This window comes from Phalacrocorax aristotelis, chromosome 16 (assembly GCF_949628215.1).
Source record: "Phalacrocorax aristotelis chromosome 16, bGulAri2.1, whole genome shotgun sequence".
Lineage (NCBI taxonomy): Eukaryota > Metazoa > Chordata > Aves > Suliformes > Phalacrocoracidae > Phalacrocorax > Phalacrocorax aristotelis.
Window position 1 is genome coordinate 3,242,418 of NC_134291.1, and position 18,273 is coordinate 3,260,690.

General features: G+C 49.2%; 1 protein-coding gene across 1 annotated transcript; it reads left to right on the plus strand.

Annotated features, from left to right (window-relative positions):
- The first annotated feature begins 4,221 nt into the window (after positions 1-4,221).
- Positions 4,222-17,559, plus strand: FBXW10B (F-box and WD repeat domain containing 10B). The gene is made up of 13 exons (XM_075111678.1): positions 4,222-4,237; positions 5,022-5,231; positions 5,331-5,458; positions 6,896-7,018; positions 7,609-7,718; positions 8,173-8,376; positions 9,375-9,496; positions 10,041-10,189; positions 11,144-11,286; positions 11,985-12,143; positions 13,024-13,223; positions 14,683-14,871; positions 16,427-17,559. The coding sequence occupies exons 1-13, from the start codon at positions 4,222-4,224 to the stop codon at positions 17,308-17,310; spliced, it is 2,637 nt and encodes an 878-aa protein (XP_074967779.1). The 3' UTR covers positions 17,311-17,559.
- The last annotated feature ends 714 nt before the right edge of the window (positions 17,560-18,273 follow it).

Consider the following 18,273-nt stretch of genomic DNA (forward strand, 5'->3'; position numbering starts at 1 on the left):
TTCCAAAACATTGGGACTTTAAAGAAAAGGGTTTTTTCATTAGCTACCTGTTCAAGGAAAAATGACACAGACACATGCCCACCCTGCCTGGCCACAGCGACGGCCTGGGCTCCTCCTACGCCGGCGGGCAGGTGTGGGACACACTGCTTGCACAGCCAGTATGCTTCCCACTGCGTCCAGCTCTACCCAGTGCAAACCGCCCAGGCGCAGGACTTCAGCTCCACGTCTGTTCCCGGGGTATCTACATCTTTCCCAGGTTTTTGTGCGTCCCAGGACAGCTTGAGCCAGGAAAACATTCCGTTTGGTTTAGCTGATTTGCCTCCGCAGCTTTAATCTTCTAATGAATCTTACACATCTCAGGAATTTATTGCTTGTTTCAAAACACGAACTGCCATGGCTCTGGCCGTGAGGAGGGCTCCCCGGGCAGGCAGCCCTGCCCCAGGGATGGGCAGAGCCACCCGAGCTCTAGCAGTGGCAAAATGATTTGAGCTGGAGAAGCACAGGTTTCCAGTGAAAGGGCTGAGCCGCAGCACAGAAGAGCTGTAGCTCAGGAGGACTATGAGGGACGGTAAAGGAGATTAAAAAAAAATAATACCCAGCTTGCTATCTCAGCTGCTGGACTGAGCTGCTCTGAGGCCCTTCACAGCAATATTTACCTCTAGCAAACAGCTCTGTGTACTCGTGTGCAGCTGGTAAAGTAACTCTGGGGGTTCCCTGAGAGGAGCTGGCAGCGTGGGACGTGCTCCCGGCCCGCCGGTCCCCCCTGCGCAGGGGCGTTAGGCTTGTTGCAGCGGGTGTTGTCTCAGCGGCGGGGCTTGGGGTCTCTGTGAAGGCCGGGGCCAGAGGCGGGGAGGCAATGGGGGTTATATGGGGATCTCAGGGATGGTTTTGGTGGGTGTTGCCTTGTTGGGGTGCTTGTACCTCCTTGCAAGCATGGAGAGGGGGGTGGCAGGGAGCCTGCCCTGCGGAGGGCCCTCCAGAGCCCCTCCTGGAGGAGAAAGCAGAGGTGTTGAGAGTTTTTTCACCCTGGGACAGCAGTTTCTCCGTGGTGGGTGCTGCCATCCCAAATGGACCACTTTGCAAGGAAAGATTATTTCCTCGATACCACCTGGTACCTAGGAAGGGAGGTGAGAGGAGCTTCTTTGGGCATAGGGAGTGAAGTGCATCTCTGTGAGGGGCTGCAACCTCTGCAGAGGGGAGCTCCAAGCTTTGGCTTAATTTAATAAGCAAGCACACAGAGGCAGCCCATAGCAGGGTTTGGAACTGGTGAGCAGGGGTGAATTTGCTCTTTGTAGCAGGAAAACAACCCTGCAGCGGAGAAGAATGGCTGAGACTGGAGCCCTGCTTTTCTCTGCTTGCTCTGCCAAAGAGTTGCATTAAAACCCCACGTGGGGTTGTGCGTGGGACGGCGGCCTGGGTGCCCGAGCCTGCAGGGCTGCCGGCTTCGCACAGCGTGCTTGAAACCACCGCACCGGCAGCACCGAAGCCTCCGCAGGGCAGAGTGTCGTGTTCCCATCCGGCGCTGCTTTTTCCACTCCTGCCTGCAAGTGAAAGACCCAAACGGGCACAGGGAGAGCCCCAAACCTGCCGTGCACAGAGCGAGACCCAGGGACGCGGCCCTGCTGCCCCAATGCCCTTGTGTCTTTGCACGGGATGAGGGGGGCACGGGTTTATTGTTCCCTGCCCGTTCTGCTGCTTTCCAACCTGGGCTTGTCTGCAACGCTCTCTCTTCTTGTCAGAAGGGTTTGGGGTTTTATGACCTAGTTAATCCTCCTACCTTCTCCCAAGTGATGGATGAACCAACATTTACTCTTATTCTACATGCATTTTTCACTCATTAGATGCTAAAGGAGGTCTTTTTTTCAACCTGGGGAAGCTTGGGACTCAGGAAACTGAGTAAAAAATGTGCGTTTGACTGAAACAAGCTGATTGTGAAGCATCTTTGCAATTGCACAATCCCTTCCCAAACATCCCCTGGATCAGCACTGTCCGGCTTACATTTATTGCCTTTGGGCTTCCGAGTCTAACAACCGAGCCCTGCGGCGTCCAAAGGGCAGCGCTGCTCCCGCTGCCCCCCCCTCCGCTTTGCTTCCCAGCCGGCCTGCGCCGCGGGGGCCCTGCGCCGGCGCCGCCCTGCCGCGCGCGGCTATTAGCAGCAATACGGCAGGGCGGTCGGAGGTTTACGGTAGCCGGTGTCTCCTAGCAGCCCCGACGCGGCGGGGATGGGCGGGCGGCGCAGGGAGGGGGGAGGGCAGGTAAGCGGGGCCGGGGCTCGGGGGTCCCCGGGGCCGGGGCAGGGGCCGCCCTGGGCAGCGCCGGCTGTGCCTGGGACACGGGTGTCTGCGCCCGGGCGTGGGGATGCGGGGACACGGAGCAGGTCTTCGGGGGATGCTTCATCTGCTCTTTATCAGGCGGGAAACAGGGGACCAAAAACTCCCCGTGTAGGGCAGTCAGGCCTGCGGGGTTTGATGGCCGGGGCGCCGAAGCCGCGGTGGATTTCCCTTCGGTGCCTTTTGAGGATGTCGGCATGGGGAAGGCGGATGCTCAGGCTCCCTTGAGCTCCAAAAATCCTCCCGGTTTCCCCCAGCTGAGACCTGCAAGGTGGCCGGGGTTACCACGCACTGGAGGTCACTGTGCGCCAGGCAGGCGGGTGTCAGCCCCGAGCAGGGCGCGTGGCCTTTGACAGCACCCTTCGTGCAGGGCCGGTGGTGGAGAGGAACCGCACACAGCCCTTGCCGGTGTTCTTGCTGGCCTGGGGAATGTGCTTTTGTTTGCAGAGCGGTAGGGCTGATATTATCAGCTGTTTGTGAGCGTATCTCATGTCCCTGGGGAATGTGGAGTCACCTGCCGGCTGCCCCGGAGACCAACATCTGCCTCTGAGCTTTGCTGGCCATGCTCTGGCCAGCCCGCAGGCAGGGGAAAGCCCAGGCTGCCAGAGCTGCCTTGGGTATAAGCGCTGCAGTGCAGGGGTGATGCTAAGGTCGAGGTAACATTACCCAGGTTCCTTTCGGCCACCTGCAGCAGCTCCTGATGCTCCTGCTCTGGCTGTTCCCGCTCTGGCTGTTCCCCTCCCCGGCAGGTATTTTACTGCACGTGGCAAAATTCCCCGTGCAGGCGGTGCAAAGGGTAACTGCTGAAAGAAACCACCCAGCCAGCATAACCGTTAACTGTAGCTTTATTCACTTTGCGCTATTAACCTTCTGGTTAATACTGCAAATCTGGTATCGTTTAGGCCTCTGATCCTTCCAGCTGTAGGAAATGAGTGGGCAAAGCTGAGGCGAGCACAGGCCGTGAGGGAATGGGGTGTTCTGGCAGCCAGAGACGGGGCCAGATAGGACTCGGACCCGGCAGCTTTGTCCAGACCCAGCATCAGCCTCCCAGGGCCAGCTCTGCCTCGGTGCCAGCCCGTGTGTGTGCACCAGCCTGCAGGAACCCCGCAAGAGAGGTGATCGTTAAAGGGAAGAGGAACAGAGCTTCTAATGGAGTATAGCTGACAACAGCGTAATGAAAAAAACTTCCTCGTGAATTCTTCTGGGCAATGCATCTCAGGAGGGGTGGTTGTGAGTTGAATATTTTAAGTAATGAAAACGATACTAAAGAAAGTGCTGAAGGGATTAATTCTGCTAGCTAGAAGGGATAGAATATATAACATAGCATAATTTATTTATTAGATACTTAATATACTATTCTAACTCTGCAATCCCCTAATTCAGCCCTGAGATGCCCACTATAAGGTTTGACCCTTTGCTAAATTCTTCCAGAGGAAGATGTGGATGGATCATCTGCTGAATTCCCAAGCAGCTTCAGGGGAGACAGCTGTCCTCAGCCCAGTGCCCGGACTCGACTTCCACTACGGTCTGCGAGCACTTCTGCAGCTCTTAAAAGTAAAACCTCACCTGTAAGAACTGGCCAGCTTAGTATGATGGGTACCACTACCCGAGTATTTAATCCTGGGGGGAAAAATGTCTATGGTGTTTCATAGCAGGGCGCTAACAGCTGGCACTGCCTAGGAGCAGTTCTCTTCTCGGTCGTTCTGAGATAAAAGCATGGCAGACCATGGCAATAGTTAGCTGGAAAGTTCAGAGTGCCGTGCGAAAGGAGGCGATGCCCTTCAACAGACGCTTGTCTTCGCTCCGAGTCGCTTCCCAGGGTTGCCGGGGTGCAGACAGTATGCTCTTAGCAAAGGGAGGAAAGACAGCGTCTTCCCTTCTGCCGATCGAGATGTCGTTCTGCCACTGTAAGGTCTTCCACCAGCACAACCTGAACGCCAAAGCGTAGCACTGTGGCTGGTGGCGCACCTAAAAGGAAGGAAAGCCTTACACCGTGGGGGCGGCTGAAGTTTGGCAAAGATGCTAGAGGCGTACGCGGACACCAGCAGAACCCACTAACGCGAGAAGGGCATTAGCTGTGTTTACCCTTCCGTGATCTCGGGGACAACAGAGAAATTTGTCCCCTTTTCTTTCCTTCTGTAACCTCATAACCCAAGTCATATTTTTACTGAAGAAAATCTAATGGCTAAAGGAAGAGAAGGTTTTCCGTTCTTTTCAGGAAAGAGGTGCTATATCCTTGGCATGGGGTGGTTTATGTATTCCCCCTCAGGGTCTGGGCCAGCCACCCGCCCATGCTGGTGATTGCTGTACACAGAGCTGGAGGAGGTCAAGTATCTTGTGTTTGTAAAGAGAAAACTGTCACACGGCGTCCCCACCAAGCTCACCCAGGGTCGCCCGTGGCCCCTCGGATCACCTGAACTTCCCAGCTGTGAAAAGCCCTCGCCACCCTTCGGGGCAGTGGTGAGCGGGAAGAGTTGTCATCGTCTTGCCCTCAGACCCCGCTGGTGTGAACTGTCCTGCAAGGCCCTGAGGGTCTTCAGCATTCTCCTTTGAATGGTGCAGTAGCAAAGGGATTAGCAGGGGAGTCAGCCTAAGACCACCCAACTCCTGCAGTGCGTTGCTAACAACAGTACCGCTAATAGCCACTGAAGCTCAAGCACGTACAGGACCGTGGATTCCCCTGTCTTCTAGGTGGTCGTCCAGCAGCAATGTGCTCCTGGCCCCAGGACACCGAGTGCCTCCTCCAGGAGGGTCCCGCTGCAGAGGACAACTCGCCTGCCATGTCCTCAGCCGATCAGGATGTCACTGCGGTTCCTGCACCGCTCCAGTCACCCTCTAATGTCAACCAATCCAAGGACTTCATTCGCTGCCTGCCACCTCACCTGTCCATGTACATCCTGGGTAAAGCTGCCCTGATCTCCCGAAGCGGCTTCCCGTAAGGGCAGGGAATGGTCTCTAGTGGGTCTAGGGGTTTGCCAATCTGTCCCTTTAATTCCCCAGGGCTTTTGAATCAGAAATCCCTCAACGCATGTGCTGCCGTGAGTACATGCTGGGCTTTTCTGGCCAAAGAAGTCAAGAGGGAACGTCTGTGTCAAAGCGTAGTACAGGAGAAGATCCTGTATTTGCAGGTATGATGTCCGGGCTTCTGTCACCATTATGCACTTTAAAAAGAGAGTGTTTTTCTGCTACCACCCAAGCCATTAGGCGGAGGTGCCTTTACTGGAGGCCACCTCCCAGCTTCGCTCCGTTCTTTCTTCCTCCATCCGCAGAGCTAAGCCAGGTTAGATGTTTATACGGGCACAAGTGAGCACAACAAAGTAGTCTTTACTGACCTTTACAGAGCCTGCAACTCTAAAAATGGATCAAAACATTCTTATAATCAAGAAGCTGGGGCAGGGTCTGGAGCACAAGTGTGCTGGGGGGTGGCTGAGGGAGCTGGGGGGGTTTAGCCTGGAGAAGAGGGGGCTGAGGGGAGCCCTTCTCGCTCTCTGCAGCTGCCTGAGAGGGGCTGGAGTGAGGGGGGGGTTGGTCTCTGCTCCCAGGTCACCAGTGACAGGGCGAGAGGGAACGGCCTCAAGCTGCGTCAGGGGAGGTTTAGGTTGGGTATTAGGGAAAATGCCTTCACTGACAGAGTGGTCAGGCATTGGCACAGGCTGCCCAGAGAGGTGGGGGAGTCACCGTCCCTGGGGGGTGTCCAAAAACCCTGTAGACGTGTCACTTCAGGGCATGGTTTAGGAGGCCTGGGGGTGTTGGGTTGGCGGTTGGAGTTGATGATCCCAGAGGTCTTTTCCAACCTTAATGATTCTATGAAAAAAGCATTTGGTCACAAATGCAAATACTGGACTTCCAGGAGCCAGAGGAAATTGGGCAGAGCTACAGTGGTTCCCTGAGGCAGCTGGAACAACGAGCTTTATTTGCTCCACACAGGGGGATGGGAATGCTGGGTTGCTTTGTGAGAAGTCAGAGCTGGCAGTTGGGACACAGTAAAGCAGAACGTCTAGGAAAGGCTTGTCCTGGTTAGTACAGACCTGCCATAGGCACAGATATAGACAAGCTAAGTATAAAGGTAAAACCCCAAAGAGATAGTTAGGAGTCTTGGCATGCTTTGATTTGTGAAGAGAGCATGGAAATCCCAGCTCTGTGCTGAACATTCAAAGAAGGCTTAATGGAAGGTTTCACACAGGAAAAATGAATCTTAGATATTGATAAAGATGTTTGAAAGCCTCTTATCTCAGTGGGTCACCTGAGCGCTCACCAAAGATGAGATGCGCTTTGAAATTTTTTTCCCGTTGAAATGGAAAAGTTTTGCAGCTTATTAAAAGCTTAAGACTAGAGTTTGGAGGAAAAAAAAGCAATTATTTCTCACAAGAAGTTAAGTCTTATACCAACAAAGTGGCAAATGCAAGCCAGGTCTCTTAAACAACAACAGAAAGCCAGTGTGCGCAGCTCAGCTTCGCACGTAACTTCAGCACCCCATGGAGCTGCTGAAGCACCAACATGCGAGCAGCATCCTTCGTGCGCGTGCACTCTGCAGTGACTGTGTTGCCTCTGCTGGTTTATTCCAGAGGTTGTGCCCTAGAGGAGCGGTTTCAAACTATGCTAAAACAGTCAATGTGACAATTCCGCAGTTAAATGAAGAGGGAGATGTCATTGAAGTGAAAGACCACAACCTGGGGGGTAAAACAAAGGTATGTTGGAAACTGTTTGCCTTCCATGGATCCTGCATTTCAGCATTTCGGGAGGAAGGAGGGCACGGTGGTCTTGGAAGACAGGACTGAATTCAGGGTTGCTTTGCTCTTCTCCCACTCCTGCTTCTTGCTTGCACCCTCGTGAGCAATCCATTAGGACCAATGCTTGCTCAGCCCCTTCTTGCGTGGCAGGGAGCCTGCATCCCTGGGCTTCTGCCTGGGCCTACTGTGTCCCCCCAGTCGCATCAACAGCCGTGAGGCCAGAGGTGCTGGCAAGGCTGGGCAGCATCACGAGGACATGGCCCTTTTTCCAAAGAATAAAGGGTGCAGCTGTCAGGTCTTCCATTTTTGCCACAGACCATGGCATGGGAACAACCCTCATTTCTGCCCTAACTGGGAAGTTCCTGCACTCTGGGTGTTCCTTACCATCACCTTCTGTCTCTGTTGATCTCATCGCTATAGTAGGGACCAAGCTGATACATTTAATGCTATGGAATAATGCTGCATTCCCCCCTCCCTGACTTGTATTTCCCTCTTTCTCTTTCCCCCCTCCCTGACTTATATTTCCCTCTTTCTCTTTCCATCGGGAGGAGGAAGACAACCTACAGGCAGCCTATCATGATCTTCAAACTGACATGATTCAGTTGGAAGAGAGAAATGTCTTCTGTGGCTCCTACAATATTCGTGTCCTCACAGACCAGTGAGTAGACTGCCCGGCTCTAGGGCCAAACAGGGGCTTCCAAAAACCTGTCCTGTTCCTTGCAATCCTTCCATGGGAACGTATGGCTGCAGAAAGGTCTCTCAGCATCAGTGTTAAGAAATCCTTAGTGTCAAATTCAGTTATTTATAAAGATACGAAGGTAGGCTATTGTTAAAGACGTAAGGGTTGGTGATCCACAGGGTATCGCAAGGGATATGGAGCCGGGAGGAGCCCTCTCCCCTCCTTAAGCTTACCCTCCAGACACAAATGTGCTGTGCAGAGCTAGGGACCTTGGTTGTGGTGGCCTGCAAAGGATTCCGCTGCTTAGGCGTGTTGCCCATCAGATTGCTCAGTGAGGACCATTAAGTGTCAGAGAAATGCCTGTCGCAGTCTCACGACCTGTTGTACCTTGTCAGTGGGCTAAAGCTCATGTCAGTCACTGTTCCTTATCCAGATTAGACCGAAGCAGAATAATCCATTACAGTGGTGGAAACTTGGTAGCCATTGGCTCTGCAGACCGAAAAGTGAGGCTTCTTGGTGTGTCGGGAATGAAAGAAGTGGCGCCTCTGCTTTCTGGCCATGCTGGGAGCATCAAAGCACTGTTCCTCAATGAGAAGAAAGGGTTCGTTCTCAGTGCAAGCTTTGATCTGAGCATCAGGTGAGCAGCACAGGGACTGGGCCCTGGGATACCAGCTCCTGGGCACATCCAGGAATAATGAAACTTTAATCCTTCCACCCCAATCTTTAGGAATCCTCCTTCCTATAATTTTCATTAGAGTAATGAAGGAAAGTAGGTAAGGAAACACATTCCCTACTCACATAGGTCACCTGCTGTTTCTCAGTTTCACCCAGTACAGAATGATAAAATAGGAAGATAAGTGATACACGGGTTTTCCTACAGCACCTTAAAACACCAGATATGTTTCCCGTAGGCACTTGCAGTGAGATTCTGGCCTTGCTAAGGTTCAGGGAGGCTGGGTTTCTCCGTGACATTTTAGAAGGCCTGTTGTGCTAAGCAGGCTCAACACTCTGGTACCTGCTGCAGAGCTGCTCCCTTCCAGGTACGGCACCCTGAAACAAGGCGTGCAGATGGTCAGCTCTTGCATCTTATTTATCACTAAATCTCAAAAGTATCATGATGAGGGGTGGAAAGCTAAACAGCAGGTTGTCTGGCTCTGGTATGGCAATAGAGCCATTATCAAGGGCAGCTTTTAACAAAAAAAAGGAGTTTATACCGACTCAGGCTCTGTCCTCCCTGCTCTTCCCACTCCAAAAGGGCTGTTTGTTTAAGGGCAGGCTTGAGTTCTCTAGATAAAGTCAACAGAAATCGTCATCTTGGCACCGCTCAGTAAAGAAACAACCTTATCTGTAAAGTTCGACATTTTAAGGTTAATTGAAGGTACCTATGCCAAAGGTTAAATCCAGCCACATGTTTCCAGGCAGTTCGGCGGTAGAAGAACAAAGTGTATGGGTAAAACTTTAATACTAAGCCTGACTGGATAGTTCCAAATCCTCTGATGCCTTCGTGGAATGACCCCCGATTTTAACCTAGTGTGTATAGGAGAAGAGCTGGGCCTGTTAAGTAGGAAATGATGAATCAGGTGAATAAGCCATCAAGTTAATCACTCTATTCCCTTTTCTGTCCATCCTTTGTAGATGCTGGAATATATACAGCGGTGCTTGTATGAAAATCTTTAACGGTCACCGTGGGACAATCACCTGCCTGGATTTACATGAAGAGCAGTTTGTGTCGGGAGCCAGAGATGGGATGGTGAAAGGTGAGAGCCAAGACGAGCAGCTTTCCCAGCAAAGGCAAACAGTAGGGAGCAATGGACAGAGTACTTGGGAGCTGTGATGAACGTGACACATGCAGAGTGTGAGCATGAAAGTAAGTCTAGAAATCAGAGGGTGAATTTTAGCGTCTCACATTTTTTGCTTCCAGAACAGCCTCAGCTGTGGACACATGCACACGCAAGGCCTCTGTGCCATTGAATAAATTCTCATTATTTCTGTTTTTGTTCCATTTTAATGGCTTTGTCACTACAGGGCCTGACCAACTCTTGGGAAAGTGGTATCAACTTCCAGCTTTGCCAGAGGTTTCCTTATTAGCTTACAGACTAAGGATGAAAAAGATGGGCTATTGTCTGGACTTTGCATTTAAAATTTTGCCATGCAATTGTACTTTTTAAGTCAACACTTGGCTCCACGCAGAGCTGCAGGTACAAGGTGCAACTGTAATTCCAACAGTATTCTTTGATTTATGTTGTACTCAGCAAAATTTATCATTGCAGCACATGTATTTTTAATGTTTCTCCTTAACAGTGTGGAACCTGGTGAGCGGAAAATGTCTCAAGACCCTGAAACACAACAGTGCTGTTTGGGTAGTAAAAATGGATGGCAGCCGTGTTGTCAGTGGGTGTGACCGAGGGCTGGTGAAAGTCTGGTGTGCTGCTACAGGCACCCTGATCAAAGTAAGTTTCTTCTTAAGTGGATAATTTTGTGTTAAATGGTCCAAAGTCTTCTGTGCTAGTTCATCATAGCTTTTTGCTTTTGCTAAAGACTTTCTAAAAAAAAAAAAAAGCCCAAAACCCAAACCTGAAATAAGTCTAAACTAATACAAGAAATTGCAAAATTATTTGTAAGCAAATAATAAAAAAACTGATTTGCAAACGACTGTCAATTTTGACCCAGGGTTTGACTTGCCTTGCCTAATCCCCATCATCACTTGTTCCCTGTAGATACATTCATTTCTGCTCCTGTAGAAACATTCAGACCCTGGGAAGAGGGTGGAAGGGCCCGACTAACACCTCTCGGGTTGGAGGTATCATCTATTAGCCTAAAATATGGAACTCGCTCTCAGAACCACTAACAGTTTATAAAGCTGAAGCAGCTGGATAGCTGCTCTGCAATTTAAAGATTGAGGCCAGAGTCTGCTAATTACCTTGGCAGGTGTCCAGAATTAGTATTAGTCCACATCTGAGAGGAGTGAAGCTCTTTCTACCTGTGGGGAAGAGAGCTGCAAATTGAGATGCATCTCAGACGCAAGATAGCCCAGCTCTGGCTGGGCAACGTTTGCGATTGCCCCTTCCGCTACAGTCGGGGTGGTCTGCTCTCTTCTCTCCTGGCTGAACGTTCCACAGATGTCAAAGGTCTCAGTGTGGTAACGTCTATTTAGCGCATGTAATTAAGGTGGAAAATGGATGTTAATTCCATGCCAGTAGCTTATCATCAGCAACAAGCCCAGAATATTTCTTGTAAGTGACTATAAAACTAACACAGTGATCTATAGGGTGCATTGGTATATTATAATAATACTTGATAAAACTACAACATAGTATATGAGGATGGTATGGTGAATGCCATAAGATATCTTGGCATATTTACATCCAGATTGCTGACAGCGTCGCACCTCTCTTACCTTGCAGACATTAGAGGGGCACCAAGGCCCCGTTAAGTGCTTGTCCTTTGATCAGTGGCACCTCATCACAGGAAGCACTGATGGATACGCCCTGGGATGGAGCATGCTGGGAAACCTCAAGAGATGTCTAATAGCTTTCCGCCACCCAAAGTAGGAATCGGATGTGTTTCGAGTTGTATTCAACAGTCCACTAAACCTGTAAAGACAATGTCTCCCTTACAGAAACACAAAATGCCTTAATTATGTCTTAGGATCTGAAATATCCCCACTTTCAACAGTCTTAATCTTTAAAACTATGTCAGGCACTACATGGCCACAACCAGTTAAGGCCTGCAACAACCTAAAATGCAAATAGGCAGCCACGTGCTCCCCAACCAAGATGACTTCAGACTGACAGTGCATAGTCCAATATTTCAAGGATCCCAACCCATACGCAAGAGGGTTTCATGCCACCTGGTCAAGAAAAGATACTGTCTGTGTCAGATGTGGCTGAGTTACAGCCATATAAGTATTTATGTACGACCTTATTTTCTAATACTTTAATTGCTTATTAGAACTGTGCAAACTGTAGCATCATATGGTTTTCCTTTTTTTTCCTAGACAATAACAATGAAATTTAAAATGCAGCAGACGGCCATAACCACACTGGCTGCTCTGAGGGTGAACTGGGTTGGTTTGTTTGGACACGGAGTGATTATGAAGGCCCTTTCTGTATCTCAGTGAGCTGCTTTGTTTTGCCTGTTGTTGGAGGCAGACCTTTGCATCTCCTCCAAGACAGTGAGGTGGCTGATCAAGTCTCCCTGTGAAAGCCTGATGAATGTACCAACACTGGCATGTCATGTTTTCAGGGAAGTTCTGTCTTTGGAGTTCCTCTATCTGCGAGTCATCAGCGGCTGCGCCGATGGAAAGATTCGTATATTTAACTACCTGACTGGAAGCTGCCTAAAAGTGTTGATGGCCAACAGCAGAGGGGACCCTGTGTCATCTTTTTACATAGCAGAAAACAGGTCAGTGACAACAGCTGCAATTAGCCGCTAAAACAAATTAGGTAGCTTACATTGTAATTTAAATAATTGTGTATTTTTCCTTCTAGTGCCCTTCTCACAAGTAAGTTTTAAAGGTCTCTAGTGCTTATTGACTGCTTCAATAACTTGTTTTTGTTAACAATGGCTGAAAATAGATTCGCTTAGTTCATTCAGCAATCTAAAATTTCCTGTTTCTGTACAACTTAAGATACAGACCCAACTGTAAATCTGCATTCAGGACCTGAACTTCTTAAGAGGTTGGAGAATCAAGGTCTGACAAAGCCTTTACCTGTTCCCTGACCTGTCTTCTTACAAAAGCCAATCATAGAAAATCCTTCCTGGTTCCTTCACTTCTGCCTCTCTAAACAAAAGGTAGTTCCCAGCTTCTCCATAGGCAGTAGCTAGAAGAGTGGTGTCTTATCAATTCTGTTTTGGTCACAACTCTAAAATACAGCAATATAAGGGCTGCTGTGAAGAAAACTAACTCCATCCCAACCAGACCCAGTACACCCCTCCAATTCAGGTTCACACGTCCCTAACAACATGGTATCTCCAGCTTCTTTTGGCATTGCACTGATCTAGCTCAGCCCACCATTGGCAATATTCAGCCTAATTATTTTAAAACTGATTTTGCCACAGAGCTGAATGAAAAGAGCCCCACACATACGGAGCATGAGTTAAAATGTACAGCATCTGGTTGATGGGACTAAGTGCTCCGGCTTCCTTAAACAAGTGATGGTTATCTTGGATCTGTTTAAACGCCTCGGGTTTTGTATTGCACAGAGGCAAATGGGCCCCTTAGGTACTAACCGGGGTGTTCATGGTATCTGTGCTTTCACCAGCTTTCCCTTCCCTTCTCCAGGATGGTGATCAACTCACCAACTAGTCTGTTGATGCTCCAGTTTGAGGATGTCAGGTGGGACTATACCTTAGACGCTGACCGAGAGATGGCGGGGAAGGAGAAACAGCGCAAGGAGACGGCAAGCAGAACATTGCTCCACCTTCAGCCGTCGGAACGCCGCGACCTCAGCCAGATGCATCGACCTGCTCTGGAGACACGAGGTGCTGACCAGCTCATGCTGTCCCGTTGGATCCAGTCACTGAAAGGCTGGGGAGCATCCCAAGGTACACACGGCCCCTGCAATATGGCAGCATCGTTTTCTGAAATGAGTTAGAAATAGTTTCAAGTACCTACTGCCTTCATCTGAATCGCTATACAGACTCTCTGCTTTTTTTTAAAGTGCACTCTGGTAGATGTGCTGTTGCATTTCAATAGCTTTCTCATTTCCAGGCTTTTGTAAAACCTTTGTACCTGTTTAGAAAGGTTTGTTATAAATTCAACACATTTGTCAAGACAGGCACTGCCACTTTCTAACTGAGTAATAGAGAAATCAGTGGTATTATTCACATTCTTACAGCTGGTGTGCACGGAAACATGCCACTGATTCAGTGCTTGAATTATTTATTAGAAAATACTCTAGAAAGTCATAGGACACCTGCATTCAGGATCTGCCATCACTGGGAAATGCAATTGCACATAAGCAGGCACCTTTTAAATTGTAACATTGTGATGTTATTTTTTTTCTAAGTCAGCAGCTTGGGGTGGGCTTCTTTTTATTTTTTATTAAGGTTGTAAAAGGCCTCTCGGATCATCAAGTGCAACCACCAACCCAACACCCCCAGGCCTCCTAAACCATGCCCTGAAGTGACACGTCTACATGGTTTTTGAACCCCCCCAGGGACGGTGACTCCCCCACCTCTCTGGGCAGCCTGTGCCAGGGCCTGACCGCTCTGGCAGGGAAGACATTTTCCCTAATGTCCAACCTAAACCTCCCCTGACGCAGCCTGAGGCCGTTCCCTCTCGCCCTGTCACTGGTGCCTTGGGAGCAGAGACCGACCCCCCCCTCACTCCAGCCCCCCTCAGGCAGCTGCAGAGAGCGAGAAGGGCTCCCCTCAGCCCCCTCTTCTCCAGGCTAAACCCCCCCAGCTCCCTCAGCCGCCCCCCAGCACACTTGTGCTCCAGACCCTGCCCCAGCCCCGCTGCCCTTCTCTGGACACGCTCCAGCACCTCAATATCCATGTATCACAAATCTTCCAGCTCTACAACCAAACTGTGTATTGCAGATGAGCGCATGGGCTAAGAAAGTTTTCATGCTTTTAAGGCCATCAGACATTAACCTCCTTGATGCAGCTCTGCTTGGTGAAAGATCTACAGTTTGTAGAAGCAGGAGACAAATAGGGAGTGCAATATATTTTAATTTTATGGCAAAAAGTATGGGTTGTGTGTACGTACTTAAATTAAAAAAAATCAATATTTGCTGTCATCTTTGAATTCTGTGACGTCTTCTGCTAATCAAGTTCCTTTAGATTATTTCTAATACCTAGCCCTTTAGAAGCTGTGATAAGAGGCAAAACAGTAACCAAAGACTTGAAATCCCACCAGTTATGAAGATTTTACTTAATAAAAAAAAAAGTTTAACACCAGTGAAGTTTAGAGGTGACTTTTTCTTCTGTTTTCTAGCTCTCTGCTATGAAACGATGAAATCAGCAGCTTGCCAGGAACAGCAGCCTGTTCTCGAGATGGAAAAGGCTTTTCGTATTCAGGCAGAGCAGCAGAAAAAGCTTTTCATTCCTGGCATCAAACAACCCCATGCCTCTGCCTCGGGAAAGTCAGCAAGAGCGCGTTCTGCAAGAATCCCAGCAGACACCGGTAAGGACTCTTCACAGCTAGGTAGGACAGTAAATCTTCAAACAAATGCACCTGAGATAACTGAGTGGATGAAACCAAAGGTAAGGATCTCTACAAGCCGGGCCCATTCTGGATGAAAGTGGTAAAAGAGGTCACTTGCAGAGCCTGTGATGGCTGGAGAAGCTGCTTTAGATCAACCAAATAAACAGGACAAGTGATCAGCTCTAGCTATAAAGCCTAGTTCTCTGGTATCTAGGGGTTTTTTACAGTATCCTTATTCTGGTTTTTGATTTCTTTAATAGGTGTAGGAGAACCGCGCACAAAATTTGTTCAAGTAGTTGCTATTTAACAAATAGCAGTAACTCAGAAAACTGTTTGAAAAAAATTACATGTAAATTGTCTCAGCCAGCAGCGCCGTGGCGACCTGAAATGTGAAAATGAGACGGTACTGAGATCACAGACATAGTCTGTGGCCGTACGGCATTTGTCTCAAGTTAATTTTTCGCAGTTTTTTTTTTTCAGAATGTGTTGGGATCTTAAACTTTAAGACATACTCTGAAACCTTACTTCAGAAGACCTGTACCAATTGAAAGCCTCTAACCCCAAAATCCTGCTGTTTGTAACTAAGATGCAGGGTCACACATATGTGCAGGTGAAGCAGTTCTGGGTTCTGAGAATGAGGAACAAGCAGTAATTTTCATTACTTTGTTTTGCTGCATTCTGCCTTTCTGCACTGTAACTTAATGTTCTCTGAAATACATTTCCAGAGGGCTGAAGTTTCAGTTAACCCGTCTGGAAAAACAGAACTGTATTGCAAAGCAACGACACGCGAACAGCATGATGTTGCAAAGCAAAGCGACAGATGAGTCACTATGGCAAGACCATGGGACTGAGTGTCTTACACAGTCTGTGTCATAATCCCCACCTAGCTCTTAGTCATGGGCGTAATCGCACAGCCCATCCTGATGTGTCTGTCATACAGCACGGGTCGCTGCTGACATCCCTCGAGGCAGCAAAGCCAGGCTATGAAGCACGTCTTATGATTTCCAATTCAAAAGCAGCTCTGAGTAGAAATGGTTCCAAGTGCTTCTCAGGCGTGGGCCACTTCAAAGATTTCTACCAGGAACTGACTTATCTTGAAGCCTTTTCCCAAAGCACAAGCTGTAGGACAAGAACGGGGTGCATGGGAAGAGGTGGTGGGGTACCTCACTCCTTTTAGAAACCATACTTTCAAGCAAGGTGGATACCAAACCATCCACACACAAATACAATGGGTGTTACAGAATCTCGCTTTAGTTTGACCCGTACAGGCTACGGCAAGGAAGGTTTCTCGGTTAACAGCAGAGGGAATCCTGTCTCGGTTGGCAGTGTCGCTGGTGAGGCCAAGAATGAGCAAACTGAAATGGCCGCCATTGGCTTGTGGCTTCCTACGCTGCCTGTTCTGTAGACAAACGTGGGCTGTCCGTATGGCTGTCGATCCAGCAGCCGTCCTTGGTCCTCCTCAGAGTACCACCCTGCCAACAACGATCGCAAAAACTATCCTTGACTTCAACTGTGTTTTATTTTTTGGAAACAGATGGCAAATCTGAACGCGGCCCTTCTCTTTGTGCGCCTGAACATCCTGATGGGGCAGAAGCCACTTTGCAGCATGAAAAGAGAAGAGATCCAAGCTGTCCAATGTCCCCATACAAGTTCCTCCTAACGGTCAGCACACTGCAGAACACCTGCAAGGCAGTCCCAGTCAGCTCCAGTATTAAGCACACTGCGAGGGTCAGGGAAGCATGGGAACATCCATGTGAACATCGGCAGCACCGCCCTGGAAAGGTACCAACGCACAAACCCCCCTTTCTGCAACGCAGAAAGGATCAGACAGTCCAGCTCCAACATATAAGATCACACTATGACTCTCTGACTATGAAAAGGATTTCTATACCCTTTGAAACCAAAATGCTGCAGCTCAAGCTGAAAAACTCTTTGCATGGACCCACTGTGAATTCCTCCATTCCTGCTCCCTCTGTTGTACGTCCCAAGACTTGCTGTGGTTTGCTGCGAGAAAAGAAAGCTCACAGTGGTCATGATAAAGTCATTCTTCTCCCTGAAGATGGGGTTCAGCTTATCGATCCCTTTACAGCTTCTTCTGAACTGATCAAATCAACGCGTGTGATGACTGCACAAATGAAAAATGAAGCGGTTTCCAGGAGAAAAGAGCCTTTTTGTCCGTATGCTGCAGACCCTTCCCGGAGCAACAGCGGGTTTAGGCTTCTGACAGGAGAACAGAAGGAGGTTTATGAGGCGGCTACTGTAGCTCAGTATCAGGCACACCAGACAAAGCTCATGGAGGATCAGCAAAGAGCACGCAAGAGGGCCTGGTTAAGGAAAATTAAAGGCCTGCCTATAGACTCTTTTACTGGGGAGGGAAAAACAGCTGCTCCTGAACTTGGGCTTAATGCATTTATCTGAAATAATCCTTTAGTCCAACAACCAGCCAGCATCCGAGGATTCTGGTGTCCAGCTGAGTCTGCCACGTCAAGATCCCTGTGGTTTCTAACTATAAAAGACATCTCCACTGTGAGTTTTTCTAAGAGCTATTATTGGTATATTCAGCTATTTCTCAAGGCAATGAATGGACTGAGTCCTCTCCTGGATTTATCTTGCCAGACCTGCTGTTACTGCAGACACAGCACTGTTTGACACTAATTTAGCTCAACATATGGCTCAACTGTGTATGAATAATAAAAAAATCTTATTAGAGTTGATGTGGATTGTTTGGAGTTTATAAGCTGAAGAAGTGTGGACTGAAAGCAGGTGGTGATCAGTTGCATGAAGTCTAGTTGGAGGCCATTAACTAGCCATGTAGCCCATGGGTTGATACTGGGTCTGATTTTAACATGTTCATTAATTAAGGGCCTGGACGATGGGGCAGGGTGTGCCCTCAGCAAGCTGGCAGATGGCACCCAGCTGGGAGGAGTGGCTGATGCGCCCGAGGGTCGCGCTGCCACCCAGAGGGACCTGGAGAGGCTGGAGAATGGGCTGAGAGAGACCTGGCGAAGTCCAGCGAGGGGCAGTGCCGAGTCCTACCCTGGGGAGGAGCAGCCCCGGGACATGCTGGGGCCACCCAGCTGGGGAGCAGCTAAAAATTTTATTTGTATTAAATTAAAAATAAAGGCAATGGTTTCCATTTCTCTGGTTTTGCGGATAAAGTGCCTAAACGTGCTTGATTTCCACTAACGCTCAGGACTTCAATTGGCTTGAGTTGGGAAGACAAAAACCTCTCCGGTTGTCGAGGTTTGAGTACCAGGGTCACCGTGCCAGGAATCTCTCACTCTCTAGCCTCAGAGGCTCGAGGCAGGACGCTCCTTCCCGCGGTCACGTCAGGGGTCCTCTCAGCGGCAGTTCTGGTTTGAGATGAAAGTCTGTGAAACT